Here is a 21,784-nt window from a genome sequence, read left to right as displayed (position 1 = left end):
AGTATATTGGAATTGCCCTAGAGCTATATTAATTATCAAGTGGAATTAGAGGGCAGGCTCTTCACTTAGGAGATATAGTTGTAAAAATGAATTTCCTTATCTGCAACATGAAGAGGTTGGAATAGATGATCTCTAAGGTCCTTTCTGGCTGTAAATCCTATGACCCTGAGGACAGTATTAATACTCCCATATGGAAACTTCCAATAAGAGCTCCCACTTTCAGTCCCAGGCATATTAAAATACCTGTTATTTTAGCTCCTTGGTTCAGTCTACCCCCTCCCTCAAATCCTATGATTTGAAGATGTGAAGCTTATTGGAATGCATTGACTTGCCTAGGGTTGCATAGTAGTAAATATCAGAGGTGATGTTTGAACTCAGGTTCTTGGATTCCAAGTCCTTTGCTTTTCCTACTCTATCATATGTGCAGATTGAAACATATCATTTGTGAAAACTTTGGAGAATATGGTGATTTCTTTACTGAGCCAACTGATTACTTGAAAATACTGCATTTTCCATAATTTTGTAGTGAATAATGAATAATATGAGCATGGAAATAATTATAGTGATATTTCCTTAAAATATGTGTACAGAAATGCATCGGATCTTGGTTTCCAATGGTAGCTGTGTTGGGGTGCGATAAAATACCGTTCACAGTTCACCCTGGACACAGGTAGGTTTGATTGGTGCTCACCCTTAGAACTCACAATTTATGCTTCTAATTTTAATTTTCCTCAATGTAGGTCCCAGAAGGATTTATTAAGCTTGCTTTGTAGAGCCCATTAACTCTAAACTGAATAATGATCTTACTCTACACTTTGAATCAGTTTATAGTAATTTTTCTATACACAGGACTCCAGAAATTTATATTCCTTGATGGCAGAATTTTACGTCAAGTCTGTAAATGAAATGGTTTACTCAATTTACCTAAAAGTTGTTCGTAATTAACTAATATCAAGAGACTACTGCTTTCAGAGGTTGGTGAACAGCAAATACGATCTGTAGTTGGAAAGGATATTCAGTAGAGGTCTTATAATGGAAGGGAATAAAAAACCAAGAGCTTGCCGGTACCATTTTTCTTGGGCAGCTAGGAACATAAGGGATAGAATCAGAAGGACTATCTTCCTGAATTCAAATGTGGCCTCAGAAACTAGCTTTGCAAGTCACTTAACCCTCTTTGCCTCTGTTTCCTCATCTGTAAAATACGTTGGAGAATGTAATGGTAGACCACTCCAGTATTTTTGCTAAAAAAATCCCACAAATAGGGTCAGGAAGAGTTGAGTTGGACGTGGCTGAAATGACTGAACAACAGCAAACTTCTTTCCTGTTGCTACTTTAGTTAGTCACAACAAAATGAACTGGGAATCATTGGTTATTCCATTGAGTAAGATCATATAGCTTGAGAAGTACAGCAGAGTGGGGAAATAGGGAAATTGAAGTGTAAGGGCCAAGGATCAATTCCTACCACTATAATATAAGTCTACTTACTAGTTACTTGCATAGTTTATTGCCTGTGTTTACTACTTGAAAAGTTTACAGCTTGAATGTTGAGCCCGCGTGGTTACCCTTTATTTTTGTTATAGAACTGAGATGGCAGGCAGGAAGTCTTTGCTGAAATTGGAAAATATTTTTTAAAGTAAATGATAATACAATAGGACATAGATAATGTTAATTTTGACTCAATATTTTGCTGCAGGGATCCTTATACAGTTTCCATTTGAGTCTAATAAGATCAGATTTTAATGTAAGATCAGATCTGATTTCAAATTCTGCCTCTGACACTTGCTAGAGCCTTAGGTTCTGTCTACCTCAGTTCCTTCAACTGTAAAATAGGAATAGCATCTCTTTAACCTATTTAGGTAATAGTACCTACTTCCCAGAGTTCTTGTGAGGTGATGAGGAGATAATATTCATAAAGTGCTTAGCAGAGTTGCCTGGCACATGGTAAATGCTTAATAAATGCTTGTTTCCTTCCTTTCTTTCTCCACTGAGGCAAAACGGTTGGAATACATGCTAGTACTTTTAGCACTAATTATAACTGTACATTACTAACTGATCTTGTATTTCATGCGGCATTGAGAAGATGACCGCAGCTTAAAAGCCATTTGGCTTTACTGCTTTGGTGAATTGCTTGTCCTTTGTATACATTCAGATCATCGGTCAGTCAGTTTGAAGCACTTCTGGAAACTCTTGAGGATAACCATCAATAGGGCTGGCATTTTGATGAAAGGCAGACATGCCACATCCCGAGGGAGGTATTTTGAGGGGCCAGGACTAGGAAGGATGTTTAATTGCCTTAATTACATTTGTTCTCTTAGGTTTTATTATTTAGTAAAATTAAAGTCATGTCATACTTCCACAACGACTGTCCAGAACATCTTTTCCCTCAAGGATTCCAAAGTACCACAAAGGAGGAACTAGTTTAACTAGATGGCAAACTCTTCAGGGCCGGCAGTAAGTGTTGTGCCTTTTAAACATCAACTGCAGGGATGGTAAAAGACCTTAGAAATCATCAATCCATTTTATAGATGAGGAAACTGAGCCCCAAATTAAGCATCTGAAAGTCATAGAACCAACTGTCTAGACCTGGAGGGCCACCTCATCTAAACCCCTCATTTAACAGGTGAGGAAAATGGAACTAGGGAAGAGAAATGTTCGTGTAAGGTCACATGGATAGCACCAGTAGAGCTGGAACTTCTGTAGCTGGCTTTGTTTGTTTTTGTATTTTCTCTTACTGGGTGTACACCTGGACACGCATCAGAGTTTGACTGAGAGAGCAAATAGGGCTCATTGTCCAGTGATATAAATTACCTTACCTTCATTTCATTTTTAGGGTAAAATAGAAATGTCTTTTGGAAAGAAGATGGCCAATGAGCTTAATTTGTTAGGAATCGGGGCTAATGGTACGAAGGCCGTGGGCCCATCTGGCTTTCCTGTTGGCCAATTAGCTCTGGTCTCTTTTGTGGTTGCAGACTTCATCCAGTCTCCCCATCCCACTCATCTGGCTTACAAATGTTTGCTACTAGTCACAAACACCAATTGATCCTAAAAGGTGTGGATGGATCAGTGCAAATTAATCACTGCTACTCTACTGAAAAAGTAACACAAAGCACACGCAGCCCTCCTGACTGTAACGGCCTCCTTTTGTATGTGAAAATGGCATAGTTTTGATTCCAGAAAGCTTTAAAAAGGCTCAGCCACCATCCAGTGGGAATGGTAGGCTAGGGGAGAGAAGTGAGGTACATAACCTAATTAATCGCCTGCAGTGGCATGGCTTGGGATGGGAGATGGAGGAGGGAAGATCAGGCTTCTTAAAGAAAGTGGAATAGGATCATGTGCCAAAGGAAGATGTTTTCTTCTTTGACTAACAGTGCTTGGGGCTTCTCTCTGCTGTTTCCCAGAGTCCCTGGCTCCAGCCTTAGCAATGAGGAAGGTGCTGGCTTTCTTCCCATGCAAGGGACCTGGTCCACCCCTGAATAACAGCCTGTTTTCGCACAAAGAGATCTGGCTGCAGACCCTCCATGTTGTGAAGTAGTGCCTTTCCAACATCCTCTTTTGCATCCCTTCGTTTGAAGGACCAAAAGCAGCCTGCTTGCTCTGCTATTCAGAGAAAGAAATAAGGCATTTCATTTGGGACAGAATGGGGGGAAAAACTTATTCTGTAAGCCCTCCCTAACCTTACAATTTGCAGGTATTTCACCAAAAGGTAATTCCCCCCCCCCCCCCCCCCCCCACCTCAGCCTTCAAAAATATTTGGATCTTTATTCTGAGTTGAGATGTTTATATTGAGATAGCTATGACCATTTTAATACCTGTTCTTAAAATGCAGGATTTTATTAATTGAAGATCTGAATACAGATGCTTATTTCATGGAGAGCAGCAGGGGGCTATGGAATCATTTCCTAAAAAGATTCTTTTTGGACTGGGATTTAATTTTTATCCAGTGCATTTTCCTTTGCATTTGTTCAGATGCCATTTTTACAGGAAAAATACACCAAAAAACAAAATCTACCCCTCCCCCCAAAGCCAAAAAATAAAAACCCAACAACTACAAACTCCAAGTTTTCAGTATAGGGTTGGAAATTGGTATTTTGTTTTGAAACAATTAATGCAAATACAGTTGTCTCCCTCTCTGAGTGTGAGCTGTATATCTAGGGGCAGGGAAAAATAGGCCAGTTTGCCAAGTGGAGTGACCTGATTCTTGTTGGATCAACATGTTATCAAGTGGAGGTTGTCACTACAAAGTGAGTGTGATGAAGGCTGCCTTCTCAGACTAAAATCCAAGTGCTGGCCTGCCAGCCACAGAAGTGCTGGAATCAGCATGTCCTAATCAGTCCGTTGTCTATATGTAGATTTAGACATCTCCAGGAGGCAGAGAGCCTATCAGGCCCAAACTGATTATTCTAATCAAGTGTTTTAATTAAGTATACTTATTGCAGTATCACAGGAAAAAAAAGGACTGGTCTTGAGTAGTAATGGGTAATGGGTAGTGGGTTCCCCCCCTTCTTTACAGTTATAGTACTTGGCTTTGTGGGGTGTATTTAACATATTTCTAAAGTAGGCCACGAGAGAGCTCCCCTGGTGAAACTCACTTTGCTGAGTTAGCAGTCTGGCCAATGGACAAAAAAAAAAAAAAAAAAAAGATATTACCAACTGTGTAGCAGATGAATCAATAGCAATACAAGTGCATTCATTTGCATCCCCAACTATAAACAGAAAAGCAATACCTGAGCTATAATGGCTAACACAATATTTAAAAAATATATAAACACACACACATTGGGTTGGCTTTTATTGGAATGCCTAGATGCAATCTATAGTCATCAAGTTATGGAAAATTCAGGTCACATATAAAGTTAAGAAGGCAAATGAAAGGAACAATACAAATCAGACAAAATTTACATCTCAAAATATCATGAAAGCATTTTTGACTGGCTTTGCCTAAAATACTTTGAATATCAATTTATTTTTTTGTAAGCTAATTCTTTTCATTATACAGGTTTCCCCCCTCCCCATCTTTAAAAAAAAAAGGTTTTTGTTTACATATTCCCCAAGGTCACTATTTCTTGTAAAAGCATGTCCAGATCACAAGTCTTTTTAGTAAGAAATAGGCTCATTATACCTACTAACAAGACCACTAATTGGTTTGATTTGACTTCATCTAAAATAAGCACCAAGAGATACTCTAATTTGTTATTTATCTGTGCCAATGTAAAGGACTAGTACACGTCAAGACGATAGACCATGATTTCACTTCTGCCACATGGCATAGGCTTTTCATATTTAATAGGTCAGAAACGTTTCTGAGAATTTAGACTCTGAGCCTATTTCACCAAAAGCACTTACAACATGCTAACTAAATACAGTGCTGCTGAAGGTTCCATCTAACAGAATTGCAAATACCTAACAGTTTACATTTCAAAAAGAAAATGGAAAACAGTGCCATGTTTATGTGGTTTGAAATTTCATAGTTTGCTAAATCTGGGGTTCTTCATACTTGCCAAAGGACTTTCAAGGATAAAAAATATTGATGCTAATCTGTGCTTCCATTCTAGTAAAATATCAGCATTCATTATAAGATTAATTATTTCGGTATGCTCTACCAAATACACAAATACAGTAATAGCACTGATACTGCCGATTCAGTAGCTATTTCGAACCTCTCCCAGCCAGTCTGTTTAATAAACACGCCTACTGTGCAATTTAGAGTATGTGATACATACAAAGCAGTTAGAAAATTATTTTTAATACATCACTTGAACCTTTATATTTACGACATTGTTCACTTGCTATATTTTATCACCATTATACATAGAGGAAAAACAGTGTGGACTCTATCCCAAGGAACTGAAAAATATTTTCGAAAAATATTTTTGTGGCTGAAATTTAGTGCTTCTGAACAAGATTTGAATAGTGGCTCGAGCCCATTGTGGACAGGGGCTGGGCTTGCTTAGACAAAGCTAGCACACACACGCTGCTGTGGATTACCTTCAAGTCTGATCTGTGGCACCCTGGTTTCTCTGGCCCTGACTTGGAGCAGAGGCTATCGCCTAGCCACATCATTCAGAGGTTTGGTCATGTGGACCTAAGGAGCTCTCATCTCCCTTGGTGAGTTTCTTTGTGTGACCCAGAGGTTTAAGAACCAAGATTAGCTGTCTCTCTGACTCTCTCCACAAGGCTTGGTTTCTTTTATCTTTCCTTGTGCCTTAAAGTGACACATTTGTCACCCACTGTGACTGATCTGGTTAAAACTACAGTGAGTCAGTCTTAACATTCTCCAAGCCCCTGGCGACACTATGCTCTCCTACCTTGAAATGTAGCTTCGGGCCTCCATTAACAGAACCAATGCAAGATAACAAGAAAACCCCAGTGGTTAATTATAACAAATCCCCATTTATTTTTACATTTGGGAGAGGACCGGGAAAACCCCAGTTGTCTACAGCTTCCGCCCATTCCCCGAGCCTTAGTTTGCTTCTGTGCCCCTGGGAAATAATGGTGGGGACACCAGAGTGATGATTAGAAAGTTGGAGAAGGAAACTGCACTCTGATAGCCACCCACGAAGGACTGCACTATCCTATCCATGTTGGTGATAGAAAGATGTACAATTTCTCAACCTAATACAAAAATATTAACACTTTTGGACATTATAGGCATAAGTTGTTATATCTCTACAATATAATAATTTATACTGTATAGCTATAACAGATAACAAAAGGTGCAATCCTTTTTAAAAAATCACACAGTTCACATGTTTTTATCATTTTATTTTTTTAAGTATAAACTTTTTTAAACACTTTACATAAATTAACTCCTCTGAGACTAATATTTGATGTACAGTAAATTGTAATTCATATAAAAATCCATAAACAACTTGTCTCACATAATTTACAAAAAAATCAGGGTCTCCTTTGCTTATCAGTGACAAGGGTTCCACTTGCCAGTTTTTTCCCCCAAGGCAAACCATGTTATCATTGTAAAATCCATGATTAAATTCCCACGGTAGCAGAAGTCCCCTTGTGCCAGTGTCCTTTTATAAAGCAGCACAGTTAAAGCAGTTGGGTTGTCTATAAACAGTAACTTTACCCCACATTTTAAAATTAACAGAGATATATAGCACATCCTATGCAGAGACTACTTCTTGTAAGCAAAGGTCAACAATTCAGTAATATTTGGAAACACTGTATGAATCTTTACCTTAGTTAAATACAGTGCCTCAAAGAAACAGGAGGCCTATTGTAAAAGTTTTAGGCCGCTTTCTTTTCTTCCTTTTCTTTTTAATACTTTCAGTCCAACTGAGTGCAGCGATATGCATATGTAAACATATTCTTTAAAGCGGATCACCTTTAAGGTCATTCAGAAAAAACGTTTTTTTTGTTTTTTTGTTTTTGTACTTTTTTTGTTTTCTTTTGTTTTTGTGGGTTTTTTGTTTTCTTTTCTTTTGTTTTAAAGCAGTATCATTCTCCTGGAAGGCTCTTCTCTTTCACAGAGTCCAAATCAAAATTTGTGCTACAGAAAATTCTGAGCAAAGGTGTAGTTTAGGCTCAAGTAGTGATGCAGCAAGATAGTTCTGTCTCCTTTTCGGAAGACTTTGGTGCATTGTCTCTTTGGTGGCCCAGACTTGGCCAGTGTGTTACCTCCTCCCTATTTCGCTTTGTCTAAGAAACTGTATGTTATTAGCGCTGTCGGCCAGCTCTGGGTATTGCTCCACAGAGAGTACATAGTACCCATCGTATCCTTGTACTTTCCCAGCACTGAGAAGCTGCCTTTTTTCTCCCTCTGTCCAGAGTCTGGCTCCCTCTTCTCCGTCCCTCACCCTTTGCTGCTCTCTGGCCCAGGCGTTGGCCAGGGCCCTCTGTCGGGCCTGTTCCAAGATGCGCGCTTTCTCTTCATCCAGAGTCATGCCATAGCGGACGTGAAGAGCCAGCGCGCCATATTGCATCTCAACATCAGCAAACCTGCGAGTCCTGCCGTTCACCACTGTGGTGGACTGGGAAACGGTGACATTGATCCCATTTTCCAAGGCCTTTCTCCCACTTGTTAGCCTCAGGGTGCCAAGGTCACTCTCGGGAGTGGTGGTTTTAATGAAATAGTGAGTATCCTTCCCCTCAATGGTGAAATGCAAGTTTTCCAGGTAATAAGCATTATTCAAGACAGCTGCCACTTTGATGCAGTCCTCATTGGCCACGTTGAGCACATTGGTCAGCACTTTCCCCTGACTCACGGCAAGCATCACACCTTTGCCGATCAGAGATTTGACTGTTGCAAACCATAGCCACGATTTCTCTCCACCTGCTTTGCGTCTGCTGATCTGCACTTCTGCCATTTTCCCCAGGGACAGGAAAGCCTTTGCTTGTCTGGCCACTTGTTGTTGGACTCCAAAAATTGGCTGGAAAGAAAAGGAACAGAGAGACATTTTAAAGAACATAGCCCTGATCAAGAAACTAATTCTACTGGCACCCCTCTGTCCCCTATCACTTTGGCACACTGCCTCACTATGACAAAAGCACGGGGGAGCTCAGTTCTTCCCAAAAGAAAAGACATTATAGGTGGAAGGATTTTCTTAAACTCATCTGATTTTAAGTTCATTTAAATGCTTATTGAGTTTGTTTCCAACTTAAAAATGTAACTCCATTCAAAGCTTTTAAACGTTTATAGTATTTGCCAATACTAATGCTTTATGTTTTCTTCCATAATTACTAGAAACATTTGTGTTGTTTTTTTGAGGATCTGTGCAACTCGGCTAATCAGCTCTTGCATTCTTCCAACCTTCTCAGTGGGAAGCAGGGGAAAGACTGGCAAAAGCTGGGATTTGTGAGAGTGTCTCAGAGGATGCTAAGTATTTGAACACTGGGTCCCATTTGTATGCTCTGGAATGCTTGCAGTTTAATTTGGGTAGACTCGTCTTTTCCTGGTAAACACTTTCAGCTGAATTTCACAGCGATAAGCAGAGCCATACCACAGGAGTCTTTGAAGGCCTGAATATAGAGAACTATTATTTGCTACCTTATTAAGAACAATTATTTTCAGCAAGCTTAGGGAGTGACCTAAAAAATTTTTAGGTAAGCCCTTCCTTCTTCATCAGCGAGGACTTTAATAGGAGTATCTTAACAGTTCAACCCATTTGACAAAGGCAGATATTTGTCTGATGTTAGTCATGGCTTCTTGAACTTAAGCATTTCTTTTAGGAGGTGCCCAAATGTTTTTAACAGGGATTCCTTAGAACTCTTTCCTTAATTGGAAACGCTTACCAGATCCTAATGGTTGCTTACAAGAAAAGTTGGCAACCCCAAAAGACTTCAATTACTTCAGAAGGGATTGTTTAATGCAGTGCCATATGCCATATGCCATCAATGCACCCTGGCTCATATATGTTAGAAAACTTTGGCATGTCTACATAGCATTTGACCAGCTTAGATCCATTTTAAGTTTAGAAATGTTAGTGAGTGAGAGGCAGTGTGGCATAGTAGCTAGAAAGCTCATTTTAGAGTCAGAAAGACTTGAGTAAAAAGCTCACCTGTGATAAAGACTATGTGTCTTCTCAGTGATCTAAGAAATTCCCTATGACTTGTTAGGGAACAAAGAGTACCAAGCTACATTGGCAGAGGGAGTTTCCTATCCTATATTAACGAAACCACCAGTCCAAGTTTTTTATGCTCTAAAATTTTGCCTTTTGCCCCCTCATTGCCCCCCACCTATCTTAACGACTTGGTAGTCTTTACAAATAAGAAGGTGAATCTTTTTTTTAAAAAAGTTACTTAAAGGAAAACCAAAATAGCTATTATTTCTGACCAAGAACAGAAAAAAGGGACCTCTGCAGAGTGTCTTTTATATATTTTTGCCCTTTAATTATGATTGTCCCCTTTTTCCTTATATTCGCTGAAATGATAGAAAATTGCCCAGGAGGAAAAATTAATTTTTCAAAAACTAAATCCCACCCCCTAAATTTCTAAAATCTGTTCCTTATCATTTTTGGGTAACCCAATTTCTTGATCTCTAATTATTCTTGCTTTAAGCTAGAAATCCTGGTATTTTGTGGTGCATTTCTTTTTGATCTCTGAATGGTCCAAATTAGAGGCACCATTTTTGGAAACTATAGCGTTGACCTTGCAATTTTCACATTGTTTTTTTTTTTTTTCATCCTTTAGAACTGTTACCATGTGTGTGGGTATATATGTCCTTTCCCTTCCAATGATATAACAAAAACACCCAAAGTTTAGATTGTAGTAATGAGCGTGTCTTGGAATGATTCTGCATTTTACACTGTCACATGAATCAGAGTTAATAGTAAAGAGGAGAAATTAAACTGTACTTGTATATTGTTTGTAGGATGCCAGTAGAAAGTATACATCAGTGATAATTGTGTTTATTTCCTGGCCTATTTTTATTTCTCTTATTTCCTTCGGGCTCTGAATGCCATTATCAGTTTGATCTTTCAGGGTTTCATTAGGAAACTCAGAACTCAAAAATGGGTTGCCAGGTTTTGTTAGCTATTAATAATATGTGTGACTCTAGGTTTTGATCTCCACCATCAGAAATGACTCTAACTCTAAACAACACAAAAGTCTCTCTTAAAAAAGTCCCCTCCCCCCATTTTTCTGACTATAATACATTCACTTTTAGAAGGAAAAAATGGCAGTAGAACATGCTTTACTAATTAATGCTAATTGAGTAAAGATTGGTGACTAAAGCTAAGAAAGAGAGCTAAATCAGAACTGTTTCTCCCATTTGTATTATTTCTTTAGTTTTGTTTCTTACTGGTATATCATCCCACTGCTGACTCTTCACTAGTTCATAAGAAGGCTCTGTTAAATCAAACTTGGGAACAGGGAATCCCGGAATAGCATTGTGTAGATGGAAGCCAAATGTCACCAGCCAGCTGTTAACATCTAGGAGAAGAATGTACAGAATGAAAGGTGTTAGAATTTATTTTGTGCTTTTAAAATTTGGGTCCTTACCTTGTAAAAAGTCACACCCATACATAAATTACCTGGCAGAAGAGCCCACATTCTTGTTTATTGCCACATAATTCAAAACACACTCTATTTTTGTTTGTTTTTGAGAGTGAAGACTATGGTCCTGATGTCAGAACAGTGCTATTCCAAACACAATGCATATCCATAAAATCTGGAGTTTTGGCCTCTTATTTAGGCCAACTGAATAAAATGTCATGCATGCGAAGTAAGTAATATCCTGTGTTAATAATGATCAAAACTATAATGGGTATTATGATAGCACCAAAAAGACATAGGCGAAAACAAATGAAGTTTATTTTTGTCGTTAGTAAATTATGGCCTTTAATAGGTATTGTGCTGTTACTAGCTTACAACAATGATTGCCCAAGGATATGTAGAGTTCCACAATTCATTTTCTATTAATAAAAAGACTAAATTGGGAGTATTAACATCAAGGGTTGTTTCTTAATCAAAGACAAATGCTAAAAGCTGGCAGAGCCATGGGCACAGAGGCTGTGGTTGCCATCACTTGCCACTTCAAAGGCTGGCTGGGTACAGGTGGAAACAAACTTTTGGGTAGAGAACCTGGAAACCTTTAAAATGGTATTTTAAAATGTTGCCATGTGACTCAAGAAGCCATTAAGCTCAGAAGAAGGCTTTTATTCTATTCTAGAGGTTATAATGTTACTGAACTACTCAGCAGGCTGCAGCTTTATGAGTACAGTTGGGTGTAGGTTATTTTAGATATTAAGCACATTGCTAGAAAATTTGAAATTGCATTTCACCTAATATATTTTATGCTGTTCCATCTCTCTTTTGATGTTTTGTAGAAAATGCTGCTATAGCATTCCCTGCAGTTCATGTTGCTAGGAGAGGATGAATATAGGGGGCTGTGGGCTTTCTAGCCCTACAGTCAGACCCTGTCAACACCTCTTAAATAACCACTGGTAAGCTGCTTGTCAAAATGATGGAGAGCCACTTGTTTTCCATTCACTTCTCCAAGGCACAAACTCTCACCTCATCACCATGCTGACAGAAGTCACTTCCTTTGGCCAGATTCATTCGGCTAAAAAAAAATTGATATTAACTATCTTTTAAATTAGAGGTGAAGCTTAAAACTTGTCACATAGGCAACAAAGTGATTTTCTTCAAGATGACATAAAAAGATTGAAGAGAGCCTTGTGTTATAGAAAACACTTTTCCTCTCCCCACCAACACTCTACGCATGCCCAAAAAGTGACCATGAAATTTAGGACAGCCCTTACCCTCTCCCTGCCATTCCTGAACACATCCATATTAAAAGCAAATGGAAAGTTTTAAATATTTTCAGAGTTGTAGTGGACAAAGGGCACAGTGAAAAGTGAGATCTGCTGCGGTTCACATTCCACCTCAACTACTTGTAGTTAAGTGATATTGGACAAATTACTGAACTTTTTCTTGACTTTAGTTCCTCATCACTAAAATGAAATGAGGCCCATTATAGTTCCAATTCTGTGATCTTATGATTCCATATCGATAGGAATTGACTTTAAAAATGGGCAGGAATACTGGAGGAGGATGTAGAGTGTGTGTGGGGGGCAAGATCTTCAGTTAGTCTACATGTTGAATAAGACCATTCATTGCCAGGTGATAAAGCCATCCTGAAACTTGACTGGCCCAGGGCTAACACTCAAGCTAAACCTCTACAGCTTGTGAATACCGCAGGGCAGTGGCCCTTTAGATGGGGCAGATGCCCCAAGACAATTAAAAAAAAATCCTGCAAGCAGCTGTATTTCCACAGGGAGATGGATGCACATCTGCCCACAGAAGTCTGGCGTATCCTGGTGGAATCCTTTATGTGCTGTGGCTAAGTAAACCGTTGTTAACTGCTGAATGACCTGTGAGTGTCTCAGATTGTTGTGGCTTTGGACCTGAACTAATAGGACAAGGGCAGGCAGCACCTAGAGTGACCCTATCGTGAATCCGTATCTTAAAAAAGATAGCTAAGAAATGGGAAATGGATTTGGGAGATAACTTTACAGCCTGTACTACAAAATCTCTTACTCTAGGAAAACAAAGTTGTGCACTAAAAGGGTGTATTTATTGGTTTCTGGTACATATAAATAAACACACACACACACATATACACACACATATAAGTATATATATATATATATATATATATTGTATATATATGGGCATGACTCAAGGAATCAGAAAGGGTGAGGGCATTTTGAGATCCAAGGGTTCAGTCTTCTATAAGAGAAAACTTCTTTCTTTAAGTCTTTCTAGTGATGAAGAAGGAATGTCTGCTAGGGAAGAGGTACGTATGTCAAATGTTGATTATCTTTATTAAGAGTTTAATCAAACTTGTGAAGTTGTGCCTAAAAAAAAAAAGCTATGTTTTGATACCCCATCTTCAAAAATAAAGAGGAAGCGGTTAGATGGGCCTTAAGTCATGGAAGATCTAAAGAGCCCACAAATAAAAGTGTTAACGCTCCTTTATAATATTTCTTTAAACATATTAATTTATATATTATTGTTTATAATCTTGTTCTTTATGCCTAAATCGTAAACCCATTTTGATCTTATCTTTGTGTATGGTGTTACGTGTGAGTCAATGCCTAGTTTCTGCCATGCTAATTTCCAGTTTTTCCAGCAGTTTTTGTCAAATAGTGAGTTCTTATCCCAAAAGTTGGGATCTTTGGGTTTGTCAAACACTAGATTGCTATAGTTATTGACTATTTTTATGTTATTGTTAACATGCATCATCTTACCCTGCAATTTAAGAATGTTTTGCTGTATATAAGTCAACTAACCCCAAAGGTAAAACTCCAGTTCTGGGAGATCACATTCTCTACTCCATTCCACCTTGCCCTACCCAAAGTCAAAGAAATATGAGTATACATATATAAAATTTTGCTTGCTTGGCAATATACCTGACATTCCCCAAAGGCCTCATTCCCTGTAAAGACAGCAACCTCTGTCAAGGTCACATAGGCTTAGCTATATGTCTAGGGATTATGCTAACATCAGTTAAGAAACTAAAAGTTTATAGAGCAAAGCCATGGTGATTCATCAGAAGGAAGAAGATAATACTTTTCCCCCCTGCTAATTAAAATGCTGGAAAGTCCAAAGTGGAGATTGGGAAGTGAGATTGGGCAGCAGTATTGCATTAAGGATGAACAATGATATCTTGGTGATGCTGTACTTGTGTGTGTGTGTGTGTGTGTGTGTGTGTGTGTGTGTGTGTAGTGTAGTGTAGTGTAATGAGAGAATAAGCTAAAACATATTGGGTACCCAAAGGCAGACATTAACCTTGCTAATGCTGACCAGGTAGAAGATATGTACCCTGGTGAATATTACTGAATAAAAGTGGAATCAAAGATCTCCATAATTGTGTACATGAGTTATATTTCCATGCTAATGGAAGCATGGTGTTTCCCTACTCAGTAAATTTCAGTGGTATGTGGGTAGGATAGAATATCCCCCTAAACTTTGCTGAGCTTGATATACTATCATTAAGTTGTTATCAACTAGTGTTTTCTACCTCACTGTGGAAAACAATAACATTGAAATATTGGGTGTCCACATGTTAAAGGAAGGTGATAACTTAAAAAAAAATCAGCAAAAAATTTTAGATCTGCAATTATTAGACTTAATTCATCTTTGAAAAAGAACAAAATATAATTACCTGTGATATAATCTTTAACATCGTGAATCTTACTTGCAGGATTATTGTTCCTAAACATATACAAATTAAAAGGAGCAGGATCCTTCCCAATCCTCTTCCAGATTTCTATGTCAGGGGTTGTCCATCGTCCTGCTAATATGTCATAGTCTCTTTCTCCAAAGTGCACTAATTTGGTGAGTGGGTCATAGAGGCCTCCGTGAAATCCAATCACCAACTGGAAATCCAGATTGGAGTCAAAATAGATCTCACCATAGGCAGTGTACTGAATTTGTTTCAGCATAAGCCCATTGCTACTAAAAACAGCCAAAGGTGTCCCAGTATTGTCTGATGCAATGTAGAATTCATCCCCGCTGCTAATCTCCATGGCAAAGAGATGCCCTTGAAGATCATAATAAAGAGAAGTAATTTCTGAACTGGAATGGTTATACACATGGGTAATCCTGGTGGGGTAAGTAAGATCAGCATAAAAGAACTGGAGATGTTGTCCTAGACTTGTTTTGGTTGATACCCGTCTCCCTAGGCCATCATAGCGGTATATCACGGTCCAGCCACTACCTTTGCTGTAAACTCGAGTCAGGAGTCCCTTGGAACTGTATTCAAAGATCTCTGTGCCTCGTTGCCGTAGGAAGCCATCTTCATCCAGTCGGTACTGAACATCCCCTAACCGAGTGATCCTGTCCCTTAGGTCATAGCGAAGAGGGGTCAGGCGAGCACTGTTACTTGGGTTCAATAAATGCAGGTTGCCATTCAGATCATAATTGTAGCGCCACATAATTTTCTCATTCAGATAAACTGTTTGGAGTTGCCCATCGACATCATACTCATAGGCATATTTAGTAGTGTTGGCAAAAGGTCCAATTTTAATCTCTCTCTTGGTAACTCGTCCCATGTTATCATATTGGATTGTAATCCAGTACATCAGTGACCGGAAAATCTCATACTGAATTTCCTTGATGCGGCCATGGGCATCAAAGTGTTTTGTATATGTCATGACGGCTGTAGAAATGATCTGGTTAATGTCATAATAAATAACTCCAAACTTTCCAAACTGTTCGACTTTACCAGAAATATCATCAAATTGGTAGAGATCAATAGGCAATGGAGTTTCATTGATGACACCCTGCATGCTGGTCACTCTGAAGCTGTTGTCATAGCTGTAGTCAAACCGTGCGTTTACCATCCCATCTTCACTAAAGCGGAAAATCTGTCTATCAATCAGTGGGCCAATTTGCCTGTATCTAATGGTGCAGATAAAACCATCACTCTGGAGGTTCACTGTTTTTAGGACTCCTGCTGTCTCATCATAAGTAAAACTGACTCTTGTACTATCGTACAGAATTTCTGAAAGTCTCGTTTGCCTCCTGTACTTAAATAAGACCCTCCGACTGGTACCCAGGAAAGCCGTCTGCAGAAGCAGCCCTTCCTCATTGTAGTCCATAATGATGGAGGCATTGCTTTCAGGAGGGTTATATATATTCCGATAATAGCCGATGGAGCGGATCGTCTGCATGGTGTGACGAGCAACACTAGGCATGGTGATAGCAGAAAGTCGGTCCAGCAAATCATATTCAAAAATGTACTGCCGCTGACTATGAAGCAGAAGGACCATTGACTGTAAAGAGAAAATATATTTTAGACTCCTGTCTGTGCACAAGGGAAAGAAAAATAAACAACAAAATGAAAACAACAAAGAACAAAATGAAACATGTCACTTGAGAGAATAATTCTCATTTAAATTGAGTTATCCTTGACCTTACATGGTTTTAATGATTTTCTTGCCCAATTTCCTTGGATGCTTAATTGTGAGAGGCTTTGCAATTAGTAGCCTAAGATTCACAATATGCCCCCTTGTGATGATTATGCAATTCTTTTTCCAGGCCCTTGTGGCCAAACAGCAGATTGTCAATGGATTTGGGTAAGTCATAAGACAGGCAGAAGAGAAGCTGTTCTAAAGACATTATTTCAAGCAGGAAACAGCATATGGGAAATGCAGTTCCTACTCATAATAATTAGTTAGCAAGATGCTCCCCTTCCCCCTCTACTCAACTTTAGACATACTGAAACCATATTTTCCAGCTGCATTTGAGAGTGGGACAAAGTATTTGGAACAATGTTTAGTTTTGCCAAGAAAACCCTCATAGACTCAGCCCTGAGTTGTACATAGCATTTCAACTTGAAGAAAAAAGGGAGGTATTAATCATATGTTAAAAAGTTTGTAAAATTATCAGTGATCTGTTGCAGGGGAAGAAGCAGCATGACGGGATAGAGAGTTGGCCTAGGAAGGCTCAAGAATTCAAGATCTGGCTGTCACATACTGCCTATGCACTGTGTGGGGAAGGGGTGGTGGTGCAATTGTTTTCAGTCATGTCCAACTCTGTGGCTCCATTTGGTAGGGTTTTTTTTTTGGTGCAGAAATACTGGAGTGGTCTGCCATTTCTCTGTCCAGTTCATTTTACAGATGAGGAAACTGAGGCAAACACGGGAAAGTGACTTGCCCAGGGCTGCACAGGTAGGGAGTATCTGAGGCCAGATTTGAATGCAGAGTCTTCCTGATTCCTGGCCTTGAATTTTATCCACTTTATCACTACCTCTAAGACTTAAAGCTAGAGGTAGAATACCAATCTTTCTTTTCTTTTTTCCCCTGAGACAATTGGGGTTGAGTGACTTGCCCAGGGTCACATAGCTAGGAAGTGTTAAGTTTCTGAGGCCAGATTTGAAATCAGGTCCTTCCGACTTCAGGGCTGGTGCTCTATCTACTGCACCATCTAGCTGCCCCAATACCCATCTTTATTAAAGGAATTCATTATATCCCTATCCTGATGATGATGATGAGGCTGGCAGAGGCGGTGGTGGTTTAATTTTGAAGCGGTCGTGATAACTAAATTGTCTGTTCTTCTCCTATTTCCTCAAGTGCTTTTAGAAAGAATTCCTGGAGCCTATGGTGTTGTTGAATCTTAGAGCAAGAGGTTTGGGTTTGAGTCTTAGTTCTGTTATCCCAACTGCACAAACTTGAGAAAAACTTTTAATGTTTCCAGTTCAATTGGCTTATCTTAAAAATGATGACAATTTTTGAAATTTTCTAAATCCCTGAAATATTCTGCAAACACAAGATATTATGAAGTATAAAATTTTGGCATAAATACTATGTAAATATTTTAATAATCTGATGATTTTTTTGCTAATTCCTTTGGTGTGAGCACTCCCTTGCACCATGGCAGATAGTGATTTCTTTAGAAATTCCATTCCTACTGGACATTATTTCCCCTCTTACACTCTGTGATCTAGCCAAGCAGCCTTTTATTTGTTGCTTACATACTCCTAGTCCCATGTGTACCTGGTGTGCTCTCTCTCCTAACCTCTGACTCAGATGAATATGCTTTCTTTAGGATGCCAGTCAAGAACCATTTTCTAAATGAAGCCTTTCCTGATGTCCCTCCCCAACTACCTTATGTTTAACTACCTTGCTTGTAGAAGGTAAGTCTCTTGCAAAAAAGAGCTGTTACATTCTTTATAGTTGTATCTTTAGCACTTTATATAATACCTGGCACATCATCTAGGTTCTTAGTAAATACTTGATAATTAATTGTCAGAATGTCTTTGAGAGTTGTTCTGGCTGAAAAATTTCGGCATTTTATGGCCAATGTAGTAACTAACTTCTCTAAGCTTTGCTAAGCTGATCTTTGGGAACTAAGTTTACAGTCAGTTTGGAGCTCTACTCAGCGCAGTACCCATTTGGTAGGCCTTGCCAGAATTTATGCTGTGCAAATGTGGTAGGTGCAAACCCAGAGTCACCTTAGTGTTGGGCTTACGGTCAGGAAGCCCAGGGTTTGACATTTACTTTTGAACATTTACTAGCAAATCACTTAACTTTTCTAAGATACCCTTTCCTTACTTCTAGAACAGAAAAGCACCCTAGTCTTTAAGATTATCTGTTAGCTTTACTTCCAGGGTTCATGCTGAAACAATTATAAGAGTACCTGAGGTTACATAGCACCTTGAGCTTTGATCTCCACAACTTTGGGAGGGAGAAGCTCATCATCCCCATTCAACACATAAGGGCACTGAAGAGCAGAAAAAAGGAGACACACATGAAGAAAAAGTGTCACGGGTGAACCTTAGTCTTATGGATTCAAAGTTCAACATCCTCTGCCACTGGGCAGCTTTACCTCTCCAATCATGAGGCATTGGGTAGAACATTGGTAAACTGAACAAAGAATTAGAAAATTAAGCATAATCTAAATTAAGTGTAACTTTTTTTGTTAATTAAGAAAGTAATTTTTAATTAGACCAACATGAAAATTGGTTAAGTGAAGCTGTGTTATGATGGCTCTCCAGATTGGAGGAACAGACAGTTCCTATTCCTGAGAAAGCTCCCTGAGTGTCTCTCTGATTGCTCCAGATTGGGGAAAGCTAAGGCAGAAGGGAAATGAAAAGGTAAAGCCTAAGACTCTACATTTTGATTCTGCAATAGAAATGGATAAAAGGCCCTAGGCCTGGACATATGGTTACCCTCTTTTGTCTATGTCACCTTGTACCTCTTGTCAGGAGAGACCTAGGTAATTCTCTCATGGACAATTTCAGGTGGCTTGAAACTTGAAGTTCTCATTTCCCATATAAACTTTGGGTCTCAGAAATTGCACCAGTCATACAGAGTTTAATTTGATTGAAGCTCTGACAGGAACAATGTCTTAAATTGACATGTTAATCTATGTTATCTGAGACTCTTGCTCAAATGATCAGGAGTTGGCAGAGAATTATATATAAGTGAAGTAGCACCCAGGTCCTTATTAGTGTGAACAATAAGTCCTCCTAACCTCTACCTTGTAGATGAATTCTCTTTCTTGGTTTGGATTTGGTTTTATATTATTTGAAGTTAAAATTATGTGAGATACCATAAAAAGCCCAAAGGAAACATGCTGTATATATTTGAATACTGCTTCTTTGGATTTATTATTTGTACTAATTAATATCTAGCTTTGATTAAGACCTAATTTATAAATCTTTCTGATGTAAAAATTTCATCAGTAGGCAGAGTTTCTGTTTGTTGGCTTGCTACAATCAGGCATTTTGGAAAGTCTTAACAGAACTTAATAGAATAAAGAGAAGCTATTTTACTAATATAGAAATTCATCACTGCTGTGCCTTAAATATCAATGAAACGTAAGTGCTGGTCAACTATTTGCCAAGTACAAAGCTTATCTAAAGCTATTCTATTGGTCATTGTCTTTTAAAATCAATACTAAATAACTTTGATGATGACTGTTCTAAAGTATAGTGTTGAGATCTGGTATGTTTCTATTCAATCATTTTCCCCCTCCTTGTTCTCCTCTCTCCCCATAATCTTTTTCCTTATCTCTGCTTCCTGACTTCCTTCAAGACTCCACTCAAATTCCAGAGGGCTTTCTTGTTTGTTTCCACCCCCACCCTCAATTACTTGTCATTAACACTATATATATATATATATATATCTCTCATATGTTACATATGTTTTCTCTCTTTTTAGAATGTGAAGTTCTTGAGATCAGGGACCAGGTTTTTGCCTTTGTATCCCCAGTACTTAACTTAGTTCTTGGCATAGAGAAAGTGCATTAATTAATGCTTGTGTTAATGTTTAAGTTCACAGCAAAAAACAATAATAAGTAAAAATAATAATTAAATAATAAAACAATAAATAACAATGAAAAGGAAGCTTTGCATAGTTGCATCCACAATGGCCTTGGTGTTCTCTGATATATGTTAATCATCCATTCCTTCCCCTGCCTTCCTTGTCCCCAGCTTATCTTTGGTTTGTAGATTGTACATACCTTTTCTAAGTATGTGTAACTCCATGTTTTCCCATCTGCAAAAACCCTAGACACAATCCTTCCCTGCCCATCATAATCTACTTTTTCACTCGTGGTTCCTCTTTGAATGCTGGCGATTTGGCCCGTAGATGAATAGGTAACATTGACAGCCATCAGCTTGCTACTTGGTAGCCAGAGGGTTGGGTGTCCTGATGTGTCATAGGCAATTCTCAGCAGAAATTTACGGTGATCATCATAGATCTTTTCTGTCTTTGTGGTTCGATCAAAGTCAACTGAAAGGAGGTTTCTGCCATTAACCTTTTATAAAACAAACAAGATGATAAAATAAATCATGTTATTCCAATAACAGTTACTTAACACTCTTCAAAGTCCCCACTATTGTTTAAACACCATTTATGATGATTAATTTCCTTTGTCAGTAAATTAATTTAGCAACTTCTTGGTGTAAGCACAAGGCATTAGATTAACAGTTGTTTTAAAAAGTTTCATTAAATGTAGACAGCCTGGCATTTGTTCAAAACCTTTTCAATTAAATTTCTCAAAGTTTAGTCAACAGGTTAAGAGAAATACTAAAATGAATTTGCTGAAGAGTTTGTTAAAGGCACATGTCATTTAGAGGACACAGATGCAATAGAAATAACCATTTAAATTACCCAAGGCCTCACAAGCATTGTAAAACACGGGCAAGTAATTACTGAATAAATGGAAATTAATCACAGTGACAGTAAATAAAAGGTAGTGATAAACTAAACTTTTCCTCTGTAGAATAAGTAAAGATGTTCATAAGTAAAGTAAAGATAGAAGCCATATTATTGCTGATCACTACTGGAAAAAGTAGAGAAGAATTACTTTGAGTCACATTCTAGAAAGTCATGATCTTGTTTTATTTTAGACAAAATTTGGAGAAATGACACCTGTTTCAGAACTCTACAATACCAAGTCTTCTCTGCCTGAGCATTTCAACCCACTTACAAATCTGGCCCAAAGTTATGTTACAATATACTTACGTTATATGTTATATACATAACTCTGCTATTATGGAGTGTATTTTGAATCCCATACAAAATTTTATGGCCCTTGCCACTGAACAGCATAGAGAGTATTTCCCTACATTGCATGGGGAATATGCTTTTGATGAAATGCGAGAGAGAGAGAGCGAGAGAGAGAGAGAGCGAGAGAGAGCTTAAAATATCCAAATTAAAGAGGAAATATTAGTTTTATATACCGGTTATCTAAGATTTATATTCCTTTATATTAATATTTTGCTTGATTTTTGCTGATATCTTCAAATAGCTTCAGCTGACCTTGCTATCAGTTTTCTCTAAAATATAGGGAGGGAACCCTCCTATGACCAGAT

General features: G+C 38.4%; 1 protein-coding gene across 1 annotated transcript in view; it reads right to left on the bottom strand.

Annotated features, from left to right (window-relative positions):
* Positions 1-4,776: 4,776 nt before the first annotated feature.
* Positions 4,777-21,784, bottom strand: part of TENM3 (teneurin transmembrane protein 3) — an 808,000-nt gene continuing 790,992 nt past the window's right edge. Inside the window, exons 28-31 of the mRNA XM_051965257.1 lie at positions 20,428-20,724; positions 14,624-16,235; positions 10,754-10,884; positions 4,777-8,384 (exon numbers count right to left, since the gene is read on the bottom strand). Coding sequence (XP_051821217.1) covers positions 7,629-8,384; positions 10,754-10,884; positions 14,624-16,235; positions 20,428-20,724 — 2,796 coding nt within the window. The 3' untranslated portion in view covers positions 4,777-7,628. The remainder of the gene's footprint in view (positions 8,385-10,753; positions 10,885-14,623; positions 16,236-20,427; positions 20,725-21,784) is intronic.

Source organism: Antechinus flavipes, chromosome 6 (genome assembly GCF_016432865.1).
Source record: "Antechinus flavipes isolate AdamAnt ecotype Samford, QLD, Australia chromosome 6, AdamAnt_v2, whole genome shotgun sequence".
In the NCBI taxonomy this organism is placed as follows: Eukaryota; Metazoa; Chordata; class Mammalia; order Dasyuromorphia; family Dasyuridae; genus Antechinus; species Antechinus flavipes.
The sequence above is the reverse complement of the archived record's forward strand: the minus strand, read 5'-3'. Positions and strand labels throughout refer to the sequence as shown.